Below are 22,142 nucleotides of genomic sequence, written 5' to 3'. Positions count from 1 at the left end.
AGAATTGACATTTTATCAGTATAAAATGGATTAAATTTTTTTTTTTGGCAGAAAAAAATGACCATCATTGACCAATCAGCTGTGTATGTTTTTTTTTTTGGTTGCCTCATCATCAACATTATGATGAGGATGTTTATAAGTTTGTATCCAGTCAACAGGTTGTTGTTGTTACTGCTGCTGCTGCTGTTGTTGTCATAGTGATGCGAATTTTTTTTTCTTTTGGAAAAAAAATCGTAAAAAAAAATCTTCACGCATACACAAACACAAACAATTGATTAAATGATGATCAATTGGTGTAACAATAAAAAAAAAAAAATAACAGAGACAAACAAACAAACAGACAGAAAAAAGCTCTTTAAACGACATTAGACCTAATCGCATAGATTAGATTTTTGTTGTTGTTATTTTCTTTCTTCTCATCTTCAAAATTGTGATTGTGGTGGAGAAGAAAAAATCAAAGAAATGGCAACCATTCAAAGCAAATGCAAAGCAAAGAAAAGCCAATAAAAATGAAATGCAAAATAAAAAAAAAAGGGAAAAAAATTCAAAATATTAGTTGGGTGGTGTTTGTGCCGCTGGTGGTGGTGGTGGTGGCAGTGGTGGCGGTGGCGGTAATGCGATCAAAAATCACTGAAACAGAGATAGAGATAGACAGAGATGTAAATATATTGATGATGATGTTGTAATAATTGTTGTACAAATATTTTTAGATTTTGAAATCGATATATATATATATATACGAAATGTGAAAATTATGTACGTGTGTAAATAAATAATTAGCCTAATTATCTCATCGATAATACCAATAATAATTGATCGAATGATTTGTTGTTGTTGCTGTCGTACTTCTTGATTTGTTTTTCTCTTTCAAAAAAAAAAAAACATTTAAATAGCCACAAGTGATCAATCAATCAATCAATCATTAAGTGAAGGGCAACATAACTATTAGATTTAATTCTGAACAGCAACAGTATTTTTATTTCATTTGTTTTGACGTAATATTTGCAACAACAACAAAAGATTAGGGGAAAAAATGTATCGATTTGAATTTCATTTCATTTTTTCCATTTCAAGAAATCGAATCGAAAAAAAAAACAGATTGATCATCAATGATGAATGATTGAGTAAGAGCTACTTGTGTCTGTGTGTGTATGTGTATGTGAGCGAATGCAATCTATTATTATGCAATACGACGACAACAACAATGAATGTGTGACAATTTCTCTTTATTTATGAATGAAAAACAGAGTAATAACAATAATCCCTAAATATTCTTAAGTTGATTATTTTTTTGTTTTAATCACTTGATTGAATTTTGTTTGTCTGAATTTCAAAACAACAAAAAACAAAAAAAACATTGAATGTCGGTGTTCCAAGAGACAATGAAAAAAAAAATTGAGGATGGCACAAGCGATAGAGATAGTGATTTTCATTTTTAATAGACAATGATGAAAATTGATCTTCACTCATGAATGTGTATTGACCACAGCGGATTTTATTTTATTTTTTTTTTTTTTTTTTGGACACGTTGAATTTATTTATAGACACAATAAAGAAAAAAATTTTCAAATTTTCAATTATTCAATATTCAAATTGGACAAAATGATGATTGCGAAAATGAACAACAACAACAACAACAAAAAAAAAATTTCCAACAATTGAAAAGTAGCCAATGGTGTTGGTCTTCGGAATTGTTATTCTATCAACCAAAAAAAAAAAAAAAAAAAAAAAACACCAAATCAACTTTTTTTTAAAAAAAAGTGACAAATTGTCACTGTTTCAATGTTGTTGCCATTTTTTTTTTCTTTCTACGATATAGCCGGACACAGCAAACAAATTGTTGTTGACAGTGGCAGCGGCAATGAAATGACAATTATTTAGCTCTAGAAATGTGATTATGATTATGATGATGAATAGAAATCCATTTTTTTTTCATGAAATGGAAAGATCATCATCATCATAAAAAAAAGAAAGTCAAGTTTCAACGATTACTTGATGAATAACAAACAAACAAACAAACAAAAATGGTCCAAACAGTTATTCAGTTGGTCAGTTTATTTTGCATTTGTATCTTATATATGTATAATAAGTGTCTATATGTCTGATATCCATTAGCTAATTTCATGCATAATTCGACATTGGACATTTGTTGTTGTCTTCAAAACGATTAGCTTAATCGAGACGGCCAAAAAAAAAAAATTGTCGCCCATTGAATTAGTGTTGATTAAATATAGTGCATGCATGCGTTTGTGTTTGATTGGATTGAATTTGATTTGAATTGAATTGAATGAAATAAAATGATTAGAAATGGCAATAATGTTCATTAGAAGAAGAAAAAAAAACTGGCCCCAATGATGTTTATTATGATTAAATTTTCCATTTTTTTTGCGCGCGGATTATTATCACCTTGAATTGTTTTTTTCATTTTTTTTTTCATTTGTTCGTTGTGTTTATTAATCGTCGATTTTTGCATTTTTTTGCTGCTGCTGCTCAAGATTAATAATAATCATTTTAGGCATTTTGATTTTATCATTATTTTTTTTTTGGCAAATGATCACCATTTGTTTTGTGGCCATTTTCATATATATTCATTAAATCATCATCATTTGACCAACTATAATTGGATTAGAATTTCGAGGTTTTTTTTTCGTTGTTGTTGTTGTTGTTATTATTATTATTATTATTGTTCAAATGAGTGATATATACCCATTTGTGAATGGCAATCATTACCATTATCATTATCATTGGTGTATTGTTATTGAAGGTCCATTCATTATAAATGGATGGACCATTCATTCATTCATGATACACGTGTGTTCAGTGTTTTTATTTTTCATTGCCAAAATATTTTATACGAAATAAATAAATAAATAAAAAAAATTAATCATTCTGAGGAGCAATAAACAAAACAAAATGATAATAATTCGAATTGGAATCATCAAAAAAAAAACAACAAACAATCAAAATAATTTGGACAATGTTTTGTTGTTCTAACTGGCTGGCTAGCCATATATTCATTCTTTTTTCTATTAAATCATCATAAAAACCCGAGCCAAACGGTGGATGTGAATGATTATGATGATGGTGATGATGATACAGCAATTTTCAAAATAAATCTTTCTCATGGATACAGTTTTTGTTTGTTTGTCAACAAGAAATATCTCCACTGTCGTCTTCGTCGTCGTCGTTGTACACACATGTACATTCTTTAATTTTAATCTCAAATAGGTAGCAAAAATGAAGAAAACAAAAAAAATGACAACTAAACGGTTGAAAAATGATTTAAAATGTGGTGATAATAGACAAAACAAAAACAAAAACAAAACAAAAAGTTGTGATAGACAAACACGGATGGTGAGAGTTATAAAAGTTTTAAGAATTGTAATAATTATGCTATATACTTTTACATTTCAAATTCAATGATTACAATTTTTTTTTCGTTTTTGTTTTTCATTTCATTGTGTTTCACGTTCTTTTTCTTCTTAAAATGGCCATTCTTTCTCACTTTCATTCATTCATTCACTCACTCATTCACTTGTTTATCGTGTCGTTTTAGTCAAGTTTTTTTTTTTGTTTCTTATCAAGTTGACATCACCATCATCATCATCATCATCATGAAATGATTTTAAAATTGTTCAGACAGTTAATTCATTCAACATACACACACACACAAAAATTCATCGCCATTATCTGCTAGAATGATTCTTATCAAAAGAAAAAAAAATTTTTCTTCTTCTTTTGGATAATAATTGATTACGGAGTTTGTTCCAAAACAAGAGAAATTTTTTTTCTCCCAAAAAAAAAAAATAAAAAAGAAAAATTCCACACACCGCCCAACTATGAAAAATTGGTCAATTGATTGATTGATTGATTAATCAAATGGCTAAAAAAAGAAATTGAAATATTTCCGATCAATAAAACGAAATTTTTTTTTGTTTTTGTTTTATTGGTAAATGGGGTGAGTATGATCAATTCATTTAGGCGTTCTCCAATCTATTATTTTTTTTCTACATATATGTCCATCATCATTATCAATTATCAATTAAAATAATAATAATTATTAAATGTCCAACACCACCACCACCACCACCACCTTCACCACTGTTGATTGTTTCAAATTTTTTCTCTCTTTTTTTTCTGTTTGTTCATTATGAATGAACAAATAGAAAAATTGTTCCATGAACATGAACACGTGCAACAACAACAACAACAACAGGTGAGTTCAACTTTGAAATGATTATGTGGTCGTGTGTGTGTGGTAGCTACTATTCCAAATGGATCACATAATAATATCATTATAATGAAATAAAAGAGAGAGAGAGATGTTTCTGTTTTTATTGCTTCTGCTGTTTTTTTTTTTTTTTTTTGGATCAGAAATTGTTGACCGATCACTATAAAAACTTGAATATTAAACAATTGGCATGCCAGATAGACTATTAAACGTGTTGAATCATCATCATTATCATTATCATCATCAAATCAAATCAAATCACATTACATTATATATTTACAAGCGTTATACGACGTTACAAGAAATCAAATAGTAAGAAAAAAAAAACATTCAATTTCGACCCATTTTTTTTTCTTCTTAATCACATCACATCATTATAATTGAGTAAGTCTTTTTTTTTGTTGTTTTGAAAAAATTTTAAATTCATCACCACCATTGTGTATGTGTTTCGTTTATTCATCATGAATATTCTGGCTGCCATCGTTTGTCATCGTGTGTGTATCATCATGTGTTTGTGTTGTGTGAATTTTCATTTTTCATTTTTTTTTTGTCATCAACAACAAATTCCGGCCATTTATTTTTTTTTTTAATCGAGAAAAATTCAAAACTCTCAATATCAATGTGGATCAATCCATTGATAATTGTAGATTAATATACCGGTACATTTGTTATTTTGGATCGAATGTCAATGAATACATTCGTATCTCCACAATACAAATGAACGGTTTGATTTTTTTTTGTCTCGATTGAATTTGATTCAGTTTTTTTTTGTTTCTCTCTATATTCTTGTGTGTGTGTTGTGTGTTCGATCTAATGTTTTATTCTTATTTTTTTTTCTCTTCTTTTACTTCTGATTCTCAGGATTTTATTCTATCAACAATCAAAACGAAAAAAAAATGAAATTCTTTTTTGCTATTTTTGTGATGGTTGGTGTATGTGCCGTCAACATCAACGGTAATCCAATGCATGGTCCAGCCATGGTCAACACTGGACATTCAGCTCAATTTAGATCACAAGATGTATGTGTGTGTGTTTACCATAAACACAAATGGTTTTCGTTAACCTTAACATTGGTCTCTTTTTTTTGATTTTGTTCTCACAACATTTTTTTTCCATCTCTCTTTTTCTTTTTGTAATCAGAGTTTGGGCAACTATGCTTTCGGTTATAATGAAGATCATGCTACCGGTGGTACATTCCGTCGTGAAACCGGCAGTCCAGGCATGGCACATGGTTCATATGGTCTTCGAACCATTGATGGCCGTGTTCGTGTAGTCAACTATGTTGCCGATGGTCATGGTTTCCGTGCCAATATTCAAACAAATGAACCAGGTGTTGATCCAGATCAAGATCCAGCATCAGTATTGATTAATAAAGCTGCTGCTATTGTCGGTATGTTTTTTTCTGTTTTGTTTTGTTTTTGAGCCGTGATAATAACTCAATTCTTTGAATATAGCTCCATATCTTCACAAACAAATTGAACCAGTTGCAGCTCCAATTGCTATGCAACATAGTATTGAAGCACCAATGATGGCTAATTATGAACCAGCACCATTAGCAGCACCAGCACCAGCAATTATTGAATCGGCTCCATATGGTGCCGGACCACTTATGGATCACGGAGCACCAGCTGCCGCCATTCTTTCGAAATATGAACCTGCAGCACCGATTCTTGATTCTGCACCATTATTGGCATCATCGTATGGTGGAAAACCATATGCATCAGCATCGGCACCAATTTTAAGTACCGATGATTCTGTTTATCCAATGCTTAATAAAGCTGGCCCAATTTATGATGCACCATTGGGCTATCATAAAAAATAAATAAATGAAAAAAATTTTAATTCACCAATAACGCTAAAACTTTGAAACTCTTTCTCTCTCTCCATCTCTCCATCTCTATCTCCAAAAATTGTTTCTCACATCCTTTATTTCCGGTTATTTTTTTTTGTTTGTCTCATTGTTCCCGATCATCTAACAATTTCGATTCTTTTTCATTTTTTTTTTGTTCACGACAATTAATTTACTGATACTCACACACGCACACACACACATAAAACGACGCCACCGCTGGTTGAATGTCGCCAAAGAAATCCACCACCACCACACACACACACACACACACACACACACACACACACACACACACACACACACACACACACACACACACACACACACACACACACACACACACACACACACACACACACACACACCTATACGCCCATAAATAGATTTGTATTTAATAATAGCCAATTGAAAAAAAAAAATTTTCGTTTTTTCCACTTATCATTTATTTTGAAGTTTTTCATTTCATTTCATTTTTTTCCGAATAATTTATCCAGCCACATACACAACAACAACAAGAGCAACAACAACAAGAACAGGAAACAAGAATGTGAAAAAAAATTGACAAATTTATTCCTCTTCCAATTCCATCCATCTTCCTACTCGTGTTTTTTTTCCACTGTTGAATAATGCACACCTTATTTTTTTTGTCTTCGTCATTCATTTCAAACATTAATTGGTCAATCATTTTTTGACTGAAATGACTGGACAACTGAAGTGGGCAAAGAAAAGCAAAATGCGGAAATCACCACCCACTCAGTATTTGAATATAAAGAATTTTTGTTCTGAATCGATTGATTGATTGTTTTTTGATGGTTTATTGGGCTTAACCATAAATTGTTTGATTGAAATGTCAAATTTTTTTTTTTTTTTTTTAATTTTTATTGAATCATCTGGCAATCTGTGTATACAAATGAATTACTGTGTAATAATTGATCAAAATCGAACAACAAAAAAAATACCGGTAGTTCAATGATAATAATAATGATGTGTATCTGAGGGTGTGTTTGTTTGTTTGTTTGTATGTATGATTGAGCCATCCATACATAGTGGTGAAGATCAAATTCGTTGATTCATATAAAAATATCGATTAATTATCAACCGAATAACATTGTTCCCAATGAGTTAAGTACACCCAGACCTCCACCGCCACCACCACTACCACCACTACCAGTACCAAAACCACTACCGCCAGTCAATGATGATAAGCCGCCTGCTAAACTGGACATTATTCCACCCACACCTGTTGGCATAGCTGATCCATATAAGCTTGAAAATGAACTTCCGCCCATACTATTACCACCAATACTACCATAACTGGAACCATAAAGAGTGGATGGATAACCGAATCCACCCTTACCTAATCCACCTCCATACAGACTGGATAAAGATGATCCAGGACCTGTACCATAACTACTGCCGAGGCCACTTCCATACATTCCACCACCATACATACTGGCCAATTGTTGTCGATATGATAAAAGCGATGATAATGCTTGTAATTGAGTTTCATCGGACAACGAAGGAAGATCTTCTTGTACTTCTTTGCCATTTGTTGCACTGCCGGTATTTTTTGTTTCACCCGAACCAGTGTTAGATCCGCCCGTTGAAGATGATGCAATACTGCTTGATGCCGATGTCGTTGGTGATAATTCCAAATTCATATCCTGTCCGGCTAAATAATTATATAGTGATGATATTGTATTCGGGAAGCCATATTGATAGCCACTGTATCCGGTGAGACCTGAACCAGCAGTTGATCCATACAATGCCGTACGATACTGTTGTAGGGCTAATAATTGATTATAAAGTAATGCCAATTGTAATTGTTTAGCCAAACGATCTTCAGCTGCAGCCGTTGCCGTTTCATCAGCATCATTAGTTAAATTAGCCATTTTTATATTGTTGATGATTGAATTTGGTGTTTTCAGCACTTTTTGATCCTGTATCGATGATGAAGGCATATTATTTTCAGCTTGTGTGTAGTAATGAGTATACTGGTAGGGTGAGCTAGGACTTCTAGTTATCGTTGCACTAACCGTCGAACTACTACCGGTGTAATAATTACTTATTGGCATCAAATACGGACTATATGTCTGTTGGCCATTATTCATCGTTGATGTATAGCCACTGCCGCTATTCGGATAGGAATCCAATATTGACTAAAAAAAAAAAATGTAAAATTAAGAAAAAATTCAATAAAACTTTTTTGATCAATCAATCAATACTTACATGTCTCGATTGATAGCCATAAATTGGTATTGAAGATGAAGAATCCGAATTACCACCACCACCACCATTATTATTATTATTATTCGTGAACAAACCTTTTGAACTTAAACCATAAAGTTTATCTTTTAAAAATTGAAACGAAAAAAAAACAACAAATCAATTAATTAGGTCAGTCTATCAATTGCCACCATCATCATCATCATCAAAGGTTAATTGTTTTAATGGTTCAAACGAGAATCAATTCATCTCTTTTTCAAAATTGATTAATTCACGTTTGTTTTGATTTGATTTGATTTTTATCAAGATGTTAATGTATTGAAAGAAAAAAAATGAGTAGCATATAAAATATTTTCCAAGTAAAATCGATTGATTTCAGAAAAATATTTGATGCATAAACTGTATTGTTTTTTCGGTCACTCATTTCCGTTTTTTTTTATTTAGTCCACTTACCTGAATGTTTAGCATTCGATGGTTTATTGCTATTGTTGATTGATGTAAGCAATGAAATACTAGCTGCATAATTATTACTATTTGAAATTGAAGGTTTATTCAATGTTGATGAATCATTTTTATGATTATTATTAACTATTGATGATGATGACGACGATGACGATGACGATGATGATGATGATGATGATGCACCATTTGGTAATTGGCCTGTTTGTTGACCAAAAACCATACCAATCATTGCTAGAAATAAAATCAATGTAAACATTGTAATCACTGTTAATACGAAACTTGGCGACGAGATGGTGCCTGCTATGTTTTGTATATTAATTTTTTTTCGTTTATTATTTTCGCTGTTAATAGTGGCTGTTGTTGTTGTTGTATACGATTTTTGGTTGATAGGCATTTAGCAAATAGCTAAATAAAATTGAAACAAACAAACAAACAAACAAAACATATGTTAACCGATTCAAATATTGAAATAAAATGACCATTCAAAACGAAATAACCGTGCCTTTTTATATTCACAGGTCAATTGGTTGGTTGATCACCACCACCACCAAGTGGACACAAATGGATGGATGAGTTAAATATTTTTTTTGTTTACTGTTTTATTATGTCAAATTATGTGACAATCATTGGACCGATTATGATGATCATAATTGAGCAAAAAAAAAAAAAAAAAAGAGACAAATTATTGTCATTTTATTTCACTCATCTTTCCTGGATTTTTTTTTCCTTCATGTTTCGCTTCAATGCTGTTGTCGTTGTCGTTGTCGTTGTTGTCTTTGTTATTGTCAATCAATTGGTCAAATGGTGATCAATAGTGGACAGAATTTGATTTTTCTACCGATTGCTACTGTTCAAGTAAGCAGATAGCTAAAAAAAAATTTCTGTTTTCATGTAAATTCAAAAAATAAAAATCCAAAGAATGTCAACAGTTCCTGTAAAATAAATGGAAAAAAAATGATCACCAACAACACCATAGGCCGATAATTAGCCAAAAAAAAGAAAAAGTTATTTTCCTGATTGTTTTATTAATAGAAAAAAGAAACAGTGAACCAATTTTTTTTTTTTTTTTTTTGATTGAACGAGTTCAGTGGCCACACAACATTAAAAAAAAAATGAAATGAATGAAACAAATTTGATAATCTAATCCATTTGTGTTTCTTAGTTTTTTTGTTTTCTTTCTTCTTGTCACTAAATAAATTCAAAAGTGTCACATGTAGTGGTGGTGGTCAACGTGTATGCTTGGTTGGTTTATTGGTGTGTGTGTGTGAATTGTTTTTTTATGGCAGTAAAATTATGTCATGTCATAAAGTAGAAAAACTAAAATATACTGAAAATCCAACATAAACTAAAAAATGTTTTCCATTCAATCGATTTTTTCATTTTCTAAGACACGATGATCGATTGATTGATTGATAAATATATATATGATAATTTATCGATCAAATTCAATCAATAGATTTTCAATTTAGCTTATTGGTTTTTTGGTTTTTGCGAACAAAAATGGCTGCCGCTGTTGATTGGAAATTTTTTTTTTTGTTTGTTTCATTGGAACCAAAACCAAACCGAACCAAAAAAAAAAAAAAACGAGAAATAGATAAAGAGGCGAATTTTGGTTTCATTCAATTTTTTTTTAACTAGTGTGGCGTAATCTGACCTGGCTAGAGTGTGTAGAGCTTGGCCAATTAGTCGTCCAAAAAAAAAATTTTTTTTTTTTCATTCATAAATTATCAATTATTATTACACGACAAGTTGAACAACGTACCAATGGACGACCTGTTGTTGTTGTTAATGTTATGTTGTGCTCGTGCATTGATTTTTACATTTAGATTTGTTTTTTTTTCTTTGGCTTTTTTTTTTGGTTGAACTAAACTGAAATTTTCGTGCACGAAAAAAAAATAAATTTTTTTTTTTATTATTAATGCTGGAATCAACAACAACAACAACAATGTAGTCGTCAATCACACAACAACAACAAAAAAACTTCGCCCAAAACCCGAATTTCGAACCCACACACACACACACACACACACATTCAGATATATAGAACACAAATGAAAGATTTGTCCATTTTGAATGATAACCGTTTTGCACTGTTCTATTTATCCATTTTCTTATCTATATTTGTGTGTATATGTGTGTGTGTTTGATGAATAGTTAGATTGTTCAATTTTTCTTTTCTTACTCTTTCGTTTCCTGAATAATATCGACAATAGTATTGAATAACGGGAACATCCTTTTATTATTATCGATCATCTTTGGCCTTAATATCTCTCTCTCTCTCTCTCTCTCTCTCTCTCTCTCTCTCTCTCTCTCTCTCTCTCTCTCTCTCTCTCTCTCTATTTTTTTTTGAGTGAGAGTGTGAAAGAATGAATCGAAATGAATGAACAATATTTCGGTATGGATGTTGGCATTTTGATTAAACCAGATGTTGGTAACAACAACATGCAAAACATTTATGAATATCATCGTGAACGGGTAAGTTTTTCTTGTTGGTTTTATTTTGAATCTTTAGAATTCATTTAAATGTTTAAAATTCTGTTTGCTTCATTCATATATTCAATATATATATCAATAGATGATGGCACATATAAGTTCAACATTATGTGCATTTTTTCTATTTCTCATGTTCATAATGATTGAACAAGCACAATTTTTAGAATTTAATAATTATGATGATGAATCTTTGGATAGTGAACGTCCAAGTGCATTACGTTATCATTTACCATATGAACATCGATTATATGATGATATTTATGATCATGAAACAAGTGAATCACAATATGGTGAATATAGTCCCGATATGGCATTAAATGAAATGGATGATTATGTACAACAATCAGAATCAGAATCGGATTCATCACCATATTCTTCGTTTGATAATGACAATGACGATGACGATGACGATGATGATGATGACAATGACAACGATGGCGATGACAATGATGATGATGATAATAATTATAGCTCATCATCAAAGCCAAAAAATACAGAATCATCAACATCGACTACGACGACGACGACGACGACGACTCCTGTATTGAAATCTGATCAAATCATTTCATCACCACCATTTCAAGCAACACAATCAGTTGCGTAAGTTGATTCAATATTTTGATTAATTTATTCATTAGAAATTACTAAATAATAGTAAAAATCAATCATCATCAATCTATAATCAATAAACAGCGTACAAGAAATCAATACTAAATCTGGACATTTTCGTTGGCGTATACTTACCGATATGAATGCCATGAAATCAACAATCGTCAGATGAATAAAGTAAATGCCAGCGACCTCTAGTGGCCATTTTTATAGTCATTTTTTATATATTATTTTTTTTCGTATAAATTTTTCAATGATGATCAACACTGATTTCAATGATGATTCAAAAAATGAAGAATAATTGAATGATGATAATGAAATGATTCATCATTCTACATGGTGCGTGGATGGATGGATTGTATTTAATATGAATTGAATAAATTGAAATTGAAAAAATGAAACTGAATGAATCAATGAATTTATTTTCTTGTTTGATGAATAATAATAATAAAAAAAAATAAAGAACTTTTATTAGTAAAAATAGCCAAAAAAAGCCAAATTGGTTTTTTTTTCATCTGTAATAAATCATCATCATCATGTTTTTTTCTTATATTTGATGACACAAATGAACGAGTGAAAAAAAGATTTTCAAAAAATGAATATTAAAAAGGTGGTGGTTGTGGTGGCGGTGGTAGTAGTATTAGCAGTAGGCGTCATTAAATATATCAATTGTAGGTTACATTTTTTTTTTAGTTTTTGTTTTGTTTTTCATTTTGAAGTTCTGATTCTGAATTTTGATTTGTAATGATGATAATCATCATCACCCATGGATTGTTGATAAATGATGTGATGATTGAATTCCGAATATATTTCTATATTATTTACTTATTGTCATCGATGATGTTTGTTTGTTTGTTTGGCCTTTATCAAATGATGGAAAAAAAACATACAGATACAGACGCACACACACACAATAATTGATTGTTTGCTTCTGTGTTATTTTCAAGGTTTCAATGTTTGAAAGTTTCAATTTCAATGATGATGATGATGGTGATGAACATTTCTAAAATTGGCGCTACTTTATCATTATACAAAGAGAGGGAGAGAGAGAGAGAGAGAGAGAGAGAGAGAGAGAGAGAGAAAGAGAGAGAGAGAGAGAGAGAGAGAGAGAGAGAGAGAGAGAGAGAGAGAGAGAGAGAGAGAGAGAGAGAGAGAGAGAGAGAGAGATTTGAGATTTGGTAGCTTTGGATTTTTTTTTTACATTTCAGAAATAATCAAAAAAATGTGTGTTTGTGTGTAAACATAAATCATCAACAACAACAACAAAAAAATGTGAAATGTTGAAAAATGAAAAAAAAAATGGTAAACAAATATAATCATCGTGTCGATGATCAAGAAAAAATTTTTTCCGGCCATATTTATATATTTGTTTCAAAAGAAAAGAAAAAAAAATTTTTTTTAATTTAAAATAAACAAAACAAAACAAAAAACTGAATGCTGATGATGAATAATTTTAGGTCATCATGACCAAAAACAAATGAAAACAAATGAAATTGAGTGATTCAATCAAGGTGACATTTTGCATCATTTCTATTAGTATGGATGGATAGATGGATGGATCATCATCATCCATTCATATGGCACACATTGGCAATGATGGATTTTTTTTTTTTTTGGATTGTTTCATGTAATCATCGTCATCGTCATCATCGAAATTGAAACCGTTTTTGGCTTTTAAAACACACAGATACACACACACACAATGGCATTATATATGACACATGCACGTCTAAACATAAATTTTTTTTTTCATTCATAAATTGTGTGATGAATATGATCATTTGAATGTGAAACATATATATATATCCGTTTTTAATAATAAAAATCCAGTTATGGTAGTGGTAAAATTATTCATCGTCAAATTTAATTTTTTTTTTTTTTTTTTTTTTGGTTTCTTCAAATGTTCAAATACCACTTTTGTTTTGTTTTTTTTTTTTTTTTTTTTTTTTTTGATGATAAATTATGACTTATGGTGGCAATAGGAATTTGATTGTTCCGGAATCAATGCACAAACCAGATATTCCGCTTTTAATAAGCTAAATATTTATTGATTTGTGAAGAAAAGCAAAAATTATTCGAAAAATTGAAAATCATTCGATGAATAAATGTAAAACATGAATCATTGGATTAATTTTCGTTTTGTTCTGTTTCAAAATACAAAACATTTATATGATGGTCAAACCCATGTGTGTATATTGTCTATATGGTCGACACACACACACACACACACAATAATCGAATGATAATGATCATGACAATGATGATGATCGTAATAAAGTGAGAAAAAAAAGTGAAACAGGTGAAACATGTCATATGGTTTATATATATATGTGCACCCACAATAACGTTAATTTTTTTTTTCTTTCCATATTAAATAAATTCTTCATAATCAGCGAAAAAATGTTTTTCTTTCCATCCATCCATCCATTCTTCATCATCATCCACAACAACAATGTAATCAATGAGATCAATAAAAGAAAAGCAGAAAAAAAATTTTCAATATTGCCCAAAAATGGTTAAAACAACAGCAACAGGTAATGAACGAACAAAACAAAACAAAACAAAAAAAAATAGTGAATGGTTGACATTCCAAAAAAAAATTCAATTTTTTTTCCTTTGAATAATAATACACCTTTCATTTTCTTTTGCTAAATCCTCAAATTTTTATCAAAAACGGTATCCAAAAAAAAGTGCAATGAATAATGTGTGTGTGTGTGTGTGTGTGTGTGTGTGTGTGTGTGTGTGTGTGTGTGTGTGTGTGTGTGTGTGTGTGTGTGTGTGTGTGTGTGTGTGTGGTACACCTTGAGATTTTGGCTATATTTAGTCGTACACGTATGATGATGATGATGGCATTGTTTTCATTTTTCGTTACTATGTTGATTCGTTTGGTCTAATAATGATCAAACAAATGCCATTATGTATATGGAAAGTGTTGATTAGTAATTACAAACAAACACAATAACAATGAAAACAGATGAAATCCGGAACTGTCATTTTTTTTTCTTTGCTTGTTTTCAATCATCATCAATGTTTATGTATGTATGGCCACGTAAACAACACATTTTTTTCGTTGTTGTTGTTGTTGAAACAATAGACATTATGGAATTGATGTCGATGACGATGATGATGACACTATTTATAGTAATGTGGCCCATTATTATTATTTTAAGCCTTCATTTTTTTTTTAAATTTAAGGACTCAGTTTTTTTTTTGGTGATGACCCTGACCATTAAGTGTGTGAGTGAGTGAGTGAGTCATGTCATTCAATGTTTTTTTTTTATATTTGATCATCATCATCATCATCATCATCATCATTATTCCATAATAGCCAATAATGAGCATTGTATAGTAGTAAAATATGGCCCATACACAAATAAATAAATATTGTGTGTGTGTGCGTATGGTGCTCTATTCTCTCTCATTCATCATCACAAACATTCAATGTTGTTGATGGCGATGATGATGATGATTTTTTTTCCTCCCCAAAATAGGTTCGTTTTTTTTCCCATCCAATTGGATTGTCGTTGTTTAATCATTGACAATACGGCAGCCATGATTTTGATGATGATGATGATGATGATGGTGGTGGTTGTTGTTGGAACATCATCACCATCTTTATCGTTGTTGTTTTTTTTTTTTTTTTTTGCTACCCACGCTTGATGCATGCATACACACACACACACATTCTTGAAACATTGGCTTATATTCATGGTAAACAAACAAACAAACAAAAAAATGCTTAACAATTTGACCACCACCACCATCAATGAATGAATGAATGAATGTTTATTTATTTGGTCGATTGTTTGAATTCTAACAGCAAAGAAAACCATATTTTGCCATTCGTGTTGATCATCACAAATTTTTTTTTTCACATTTTTTTTTTTTGGTCGCATATAAAAAGCAAAGACATTGTCCATTCAAACATCATTCATTCATAAATTGTGATCGTGTTTGTGTGTGTATGTGTGTTGTACGTATGTTTTGTGCGTTTAGCGTTTTGTGAAAAATCAAATGATTTTTTTTTTCGTCTGTGTATGTGTTTAGTGAATTGTGTCTGTGATTTCTTTTTTTCCATCTATTTTGAACATTGGTAACATCAACAACAAGATTCTGATTCTGAAAAATTTGCGGTAAGTCAAGTTGTTGTTTTTTTTTTTTTTTTGCTGTCTGTATCATATACGAATTATGAATCATAATTGATTTTTGTTTTGGCCAAAATTGTCAAAATGTTTTTGCATAGGCATAGAATGAAGAAGAATTTTTTTGTTTGTTTGTTTGCCAAAACAATAAATCATTGATTCAATAATTAATTAATAGAAATCGTTTATAATCTCTGTACGTGTTTATTTTTTTTTTCACTGTTACATACATAGCGAATCACATAATAATTATGGAAATTTTACCGTTAATCACTACGGTGTTATTGGTCACTATTCTAGTGTTGATTACACCAAATAATGCATTCATGTTTGAAGATAATGATATTCTGAATGGTGTAGAATCTTCGGCACCTGGTGTTGCCATTATATATCCACGTGCTATTGGACCAGAAATTCCCAATGATTCTGCACAACAACATATAGATACATTTGATGATCCATTGGAAGCAAAAGAATCGGAAACTGTTACCGATACTGTAGCTGCACCTGTTTCTTCGGTTGAATCGACGACTGTTGAATCATCATCAACGACGACCACAACTACAACTACACCATCGGAATCTACATCGGCTTCTGAAACGGAAACAACAGTATCCAATAATACGGCTGAAACAACAACTGCTGAACCGACAACAGTTTTACCTGCTGATCTTGAATTACCGGCCAGTGCTAGTGCTCCAACATCGGTTTATGTTCCACGACCTTCAGAATCATCCGAATCATCAGCTCGAATTCCACCGGGAGCCGTTCCAGCCATTCCTAGACCAGCCATCAATCGAGTATGGCACTTCAATAATCGTGGTGTCAACAGTGATGCTGCATGGTCACGAAATGATCGAGATTCGGAAGCAGTAGAATCAAGTCCATCACCAGTTTATGCCAGTGCACGAAATTCTCCAATCCGACCAGCAACGGGTCCCGTTTTTGTACGAAAACCAGTGTTTGCTGCTGAGCCACCAGCTGCCGCTAATAGTTTGACAGCTGATGGTGATTTAGCTGTTGGCGAATATACAGGAAATAATCAACGAAATCTTTACTATCCAGAGATCAATCGAATCAATGCACCGGTTACAACTTCAGCTTCCGTTTCTAGTTCAGCTTCTGCTTCTGCTTCCTCATCATCATCATCATCGTCGTCGTCAAACAATGCTTTCCAAGCATCAGCTTCAAACATTAACGCTGCCTATGGAACCAAAGGAGGTGATTACCATGTTCAACCATCTCCATTCTTGGGTAATACTTGGCAACCATCATTTGTGCCATCATCACCAGTGAAAGCCGTACGTAAAGTGGTTAAATCATCAAAAACATTTCAACAACAACCACAAATAGAAGATGACCGAAGCCAAGGATTCCATTCAAGTCAACATCCATATCGAGTACGTGTTGTTGTACAGCCAAACATTAAATCACCAGTTCAAAGCGTTCAAACCAATTATTTTGAACGTATCCAAGATTCACGATCTAATGCTGCCGCTTCTGCATCTGCTGCTTCATCCGCTTCTAGCTACAGTAAAACTAATCAAATTGCCGATCAAAAAGAATATGTTCAAGTCAATACAAAAATTATTCGACCTTTGGGAACGAAAACACCACCACCACCACCACCAGCTCCAATAAAAACGTTACCACCACCACCGCCACCACCAGCAGCAGCTATCAAATCACCACCACGTCCAGCTCCAATTCGTCAACAAATCAAAACGCCACCACCACCACCACCACCAGCTCCAATTAAATCACCACCACGTGCAGCAATTCGTGCTCCAGTTTTTGAACAAGAATATGAACAACAACACATTGAAGAACATAATGTAATTGATTGATATTCACAATTCTACTAAGTTCAATTCTCTTTCTTTTTTTTTCATTAGCCGGAACCAGAACCATATAGTTTCAATTTTAATGTAAACGATGATTCAGGTAATGGACAATTTCGACGTGAAGAAGGTGATCGAAATGGTGTAGTTCGTGGTTCATATGGTTATACCGATGCATGGGGTCTTTATCGTATCGTTGATTATGTTGCAGATAAAAATGGATTTAGAGGTATGTCGTTTGCAAACACACATGCATAAAAATCATCAGATTGATAATTGTCATTTTTCATAATTATAAAAATAGCCACCATACGTACAAATGAACCAGGCCTAGTTGAACGTAATCCTGTTACAAATGAAGTGGATAATCCAGCACATATACAAGTGGCTGCCGAAGATACACCAGCTAAAGTTGTTGAATTGATGCGTCTAAAGAAGCCACAAAATTCTTTAATTTAATAATTTAATTCAAATTTCAAATTTTCAAACGCACAAAAAACACACTAAATTACGACCTTTACGCCCACATCAACACACACACACACACACACACATAATGGACACACTGTAAATGTGCCAAAATGCTGCCAAACATTTTGTATTTTTTTTCTGTTCTGTTTTGTTTTAAGTATTTTCAAAGAATTTTAATAATTTTTCAAAAAAAAAAATGAAAAGAAAAAAAAATTTCTTTTCAACAAAAAACAACAACAACAATATTAATAATGAATTGAGAATTTTTCAAAAAAAAAAAATCAAAATTTCAATATTTTCTTGATCAATGTGTAACTGTATTCGTGTGTGTGTGTGTGTGATGGATAGATATAAGTTTTCGTTGCTATTGTTTTGTATTGTTTTTTTTTCGTTCCAGAACATTTTTTTTTCTAATAATAATGACGATGACGATGATGATGATTTGGTATATCAATCCAATGATCCAAATGATCTGAATGATCGGAATTATAAATATTCATTGATTGTTGCTGCTGCTGTTGTTGTTGTGGTTTATAATTATTATATAATTCGATATTCAGCTGTCGATGATGATGTTTGTATCCGATTATTGTATGGTGATAATTGACCCTCATTATATTGATGATTTGATGATAATGTGGCTGGTGGTGACGGTGGTTTTGGTGATGCATAATTCATAATAAATGGATTACCATCTTGATTATTATATGTTGTTACATAATGATAATTTTGCAATGATTGTGATGATTGTCTTCGGCTACCATTGCCATCGATATTAACCGATGATAATGATGGAGACGGTGTCGGTAACGGTATTATTGGTAATTCCATTTTTAATACAACATTTTTTATTTCTGGACTCCAATTAAATTGTTCATTTTTTTGTTGCTGCTTCTGCTGCTGTTGTTGTTGTTGTTGTTGTTGTAGTTGTAGTTGTTGCTGTTGGTCAACTGTAAAATCAATTGATTTTGATTATTAGAATTAGAATTGTAAATCCAATGCTTATGACCTACCTGATAGATGATGATTATTATTTGTGATTAGTGAAGGTTCAAATAAAATTGAATTTGTTGATTGTATTGGTATGAATGCAGTGGTATCAATGTTGTTATTATTATTGTTGTTGTTGTTTTGGATGTTTTGGCTGCTGCTGCTGCTGCTGGCCATAAAATTAGAATGTGATGGTTGTTGATTTAGATTGGTTGTGATTGGACCTGTCATCGGTGATGGTGATGCTTTCAATGGATTGGCTAAATTTTCAGGCATAAAAATCATGTTTGTTGGCTCATTACTCATTACTGATGGTGGTGTTAATGATTTGATCAATTGATTTGCCGTTGTCGCCGATGTACGAGGTCGTTGTGCGTTGTGTATTGTTTGGATCGGATGTTGTTGTTGTTGTCGATCAAAATAATCCTGATCAATGGATTGCGATGATACGAATGTTTGGCCACCATTATAATTATTGTCACCAACAAATCCACCACCACTACCACCACCAACACCACCACCTTCGCTACCATCATTTTTGACAAGAGAAGGCCAACCATCTTTAATAGCTGTTGATGATAGATCAATGACAAATGGAACTGTAGTAAATACAGTTCTTGGTGATGTTTGTAACGATTGGCCATTATTTGTGCGATATGTTGATGTGGTTTTAATATCACCATCATTAAGCTGATGATTGATCTGAAATCGATAATTTTTACCATTTGGCAATTGTTGACCTGATTTATCATCAACAATAATTGTATCGTATCTTGCTGGTGGTGGTGATGATGATGAAATGGGCAATGTTGGATAACCATCTTGGATTGATTTATCATTCTGATGATGATGGTGATGATGATGATGATACGATTCACCACTTCGACTATTTGTTTGAACATTTGATCCATCCATCATGCCATCAACTGGTGTCATTGGTTTTATGAATGCATAATTTCGTTGTTTATTATTATTGGCCACATTTGCTGTTGTTGGATTTTGATTACGATTCAATAAAAACATTGCTATCTGTTTACCCAATGAATTCATCGATTTCACTGGTGTCTTATATTTACTGATCATTTCCGATTGTATCTGATTCAATTCATTATCCAATACATCATTGCTTATCGATGAACTGGTCAAATGATTCCATAATTGACGATTATTTTGTAGAAAATGTAAATCTTCATTATTTTGTAATTTCATTGATGAAGTTGGAAAAGCTGCATTATTATGATGATGATGATGATTGTTGCCGCCAAACTCAGAATTACTATTCATCGATATGGAATGATTGATACCACCATGATGATGATGATCATTTGATCGTTGCAATATTGGTGTTGAGAATAAATCATTTGCCTTAATAATAGGTATCATAGCTTCATTTTTATTTGCAAATTGTTGCAGCAGCTGCTGCTGCTGCTGTTGTTGTTGTTGCTGATGGTAGTGTTGATTTTGTTGTTGTTTTTCAATCATTAAATTCTTTTTCAAATTTGATGGTTTCCAACCTTGATCATTAAAATTTCTATTACCACTGCTGTTGTTGTTTCGATTATTATTATTTAGTCGATAAAAAATGTCATCATCATCGATATTTGGATTTTCATGCATTGGAATCTGAAATGATTCAGATGGAATCGATGATGGTGGTGGTGGTGGTGACGGTGACGGTGATGGTGAACGAATTGTTCTCATTGAATTTGACTGTTTATTGACCATTGATAATGATCGAATGTTTTTGTGGTGGTGATGATGATGTTGATGATGATTGATTTGATTGGCATGAATTTGTTCCAAAAAAATTAAAATAATAAAATTGATGACAATGACGATGATGTTTTTCATTTTTAAATTGTTTCAAAATTATAAAACAATTGTAAAGACTATGAACAAAAAAAACGAATTGAATTTTTTGAACGTTAAACATCCAATTCAAGAATTATTCAAACTACAAATGATTGTACATAACGTTTTTGTGGTGGTTTTCATTTTTTTCTCTGAATGAATGAATCCAAAAAAAATTTCTCTCTGTGTCTCTGTAGTCTCTGTTTCTTTTGTCATTTATTGCCCGGTCTTTGAAGATGATAACAACAACAACAACAACAACAAAAGTTGTGATTGGTCCAAAACGAGTGTGCGAAAACAATCGATTGAGCCGAAAATATCCATCACATACACACATTGTGTGTGTGTGTGTGTGTTTGTGAGAAAAGATTTTCAACTACAACAAAAAACAAAAATAATTCGATTCTTAAAGTCAAAAAAAAAAAAATTAAAAGAAAAAAAAATACTTGCCAATGACACCGCTGACCGAAAAAAAAAATAAAAAAAATCCATTACAGTGTTGTCTCTTCAAATTCGGTCATTCAAATTCAATGTTTTTGTATTGTGCGTCTGTGTGTGTGTGTTTAACACGCTTGATTGAATGTCGGCCACCAGGCCGAAATTCAAATCTTCAGTATATTTTTTTTGGGGCCAAAAATGAAAAAAAAAATTTCTTAATGAATTTTCTTGATTCAACAACAGCAACAAAAAAAAAAACAAAGACCCAACCAAATGTTGAAAACAATGATTGAAAAACAAAAACCGAAAAAGAGAAATGGGCGTAAAATGGTGTGAGACACACACACACACACACACACATTGGAAAGAAAGAAAAATGAAATTGAAAGAATTAAAATCAGACATTGAACTTTATTTTTCAAAATTTCGATTAAATTTCTTTTTCTTTTCTACTTTAGAAAAAAAAATCTTAAGCTTACTCATCATCATCATGGTTTAAAACTCACGTGCTCACTGCTTTTTTCACAATCATCATC

At 31.8% G+C, this 22,142-nt stretch overlaps 5 protein-coding genes and 1 long non-coding RNA gene across 7 annotated transcripts; 3 read left to right on the top strand and 3 right to left on the bottom strand.

Moving 5' to 3' along the window:
- Nucleotides 1-4,420: 4,420 nt before the first annotated feature.
- LOC124498682 (uncharacterized) lies at nucleotides 4,421-6,870 on the top strand. The gene is made up of 4 exons (XM_075731161.1): nucleotides 4,421-4,615; nucleotides 5,093-5,250; nucleotides 5,372-5,621; nucleotides 5,686-6,870. The coding sequence occupies exons 2-4, from the start codon at nucleotides 5,128-5,130 to the stop codon at nucleotides 6,051-6,053; spliced, it is 741 nt and encodes a 246-aa protein (XP_075587276.1). The 5' UTR covers nucleotides 4,421-4,615; nucleotides 5,093-5,127; the 3' UTR covers nucleotides 6,054-6,870.
- Nucleotides 6,871-6,988: 118 nt separating this feature from the next.
- LOC124498676 (uncharacterized) lies at nucleotides 6,989-9,227 on the bottom strand. 2 transcript variants are annotated; one of them, XM_047062466.2, is made up of 4 exons: nucleotides 8,763-9,227; nucleotides 8,313-8,434; nucleotides 8,120-8,242; nucleotides 6,989-8,023 (listed from the first exon to the last, which is right to left on the bottom strand). In XM_047062466.2, the coding sequence occupies exons 1-4, from the start codon at nucleotides 9,163-9,165 to the stop codon at nucleotides 7,178-7,180; spliced, it is 1,494 nt and encodes a 497-aa protein (XP_046918422.2). In that variant the 5' UTR covers nucleotides 9,166-9,227; the 3' UTR covers nucleotides 6,989-7,177. The 2 variants fall into 2 exon arrangements, with proteins under 2 accessions (XP_046918422.2, XP_046918419.2); XM_047062463.2 differs by having other exon boundaries at nucleotides 6,989-8,242.
- A 2,099-nt stretch (nucleotides 9,228-11,326) lies between these two features.
- Nucleotides 11,327-12,076, top strand: LOC142597556 (uncharacterized). Its single transcript, XM_075731500.1, has 2 exons — nucleotides 11,327-11,864; nucleotides 11,958-12,076. Exons 1-2 carry the CDS (start codon nucleotides 11,347-11,349, stop codon nucleotides 12,043-12,045), a joined length of 606 nt encoding a protein of 201 aa, XP_075587615.1. The 5' UTR covers nucleotides 11,327-11,346; the 3' UTR covers nucleotides 12,046-12,076.
- LOC142597557 (uncharacterized) lies at nucleotides 11,635-12,392 on the bottom strand. The gene is made up of 2 exons (XR_012832254.1): nucleotides 12,009-12,392; nucleotides 11,635-11,940 (listed from the first exon to the last, which is right to left on the bottom strand). It is a non-coding gene; the product is annotated as an uncharacterized LOC142597557 (long non-coding RNA).
- Nucleotides 12,393-15,653: 3,261 nt separating this feature from the next.
- On the top strand, nucleotides 15,654-18,759 carry LOC124498675 (uncharacterized). Its single transcript, XM_075731160.1, has 4 exons — nucleotides 15,654-16,006; nucleotides 16,250-17,850; nucleotides 17,911-18,085; nucleotides 18,161-18,759. Exons 2-4 carry the CDS (start codon nucleotides 16,267-16,269, stop codon nucleotides 18,313-18,315), a joined length of 1,914 nt encoding a protein of 637 aa, XP_075587275.1. The 5' UTR covers nucleotides 15,654-16,006; nucleotides 16,250-16,266; the 3' UTR covers nucleotides 18,316-18,759.
- A 105-nt stretch (nucleotides 18,760-18,864) lies between these two features.
- LOC124499402 (uncharacterized) lies at nucleotides 18,865-21,898 on the bottom strand. The gene is made up of 3 exons (XM_075731159.1): nucleotides 21,619-21,898; nucleotides 19,341-21,544; nucleotides 18,865-19,277 (listed from the first exon to the last, which is right to left on the bottom strand). The coding sequence occupies exons 2-3, from the start codon at nucleotides 21,166-21,168 to the stop codon at nucleotides 18,868-18,870; spliced, it is 2,238 nt and encodes a 745-aa protein (XP_075587274.1). The 5' UTR covers nucleotides 21,169-21,544; nucleotides 21,619-21,898; the 3' UTR covers nucleotides 18,865-18,867.
- Between the last annotated feature and the right edge of the window lie 244 nt (nucleotides 21,899-22,142).

Source organism: Dermatophagoides farinae, chromosome 5 (genome assembly GCF_024713945.1).
Source record: "Dermatophagoides farinae isolate YC_2012a chromosome 5, ASM2471394v1, whole genome shotgun sequence".
NCBI classification, from domain to species: Eukaryota; Metazoa; Arthropoda; class Arachnida; order Sarcoptiformes; family Pyroglyphidae; genus Dermatophagoides; species Dermatophagoides farinae.
The sequence above is the reverse complement of the archived record's forward strand: the minus strand, read 5'-3'. Positions and strand labels throughout refer to the sequence as shown.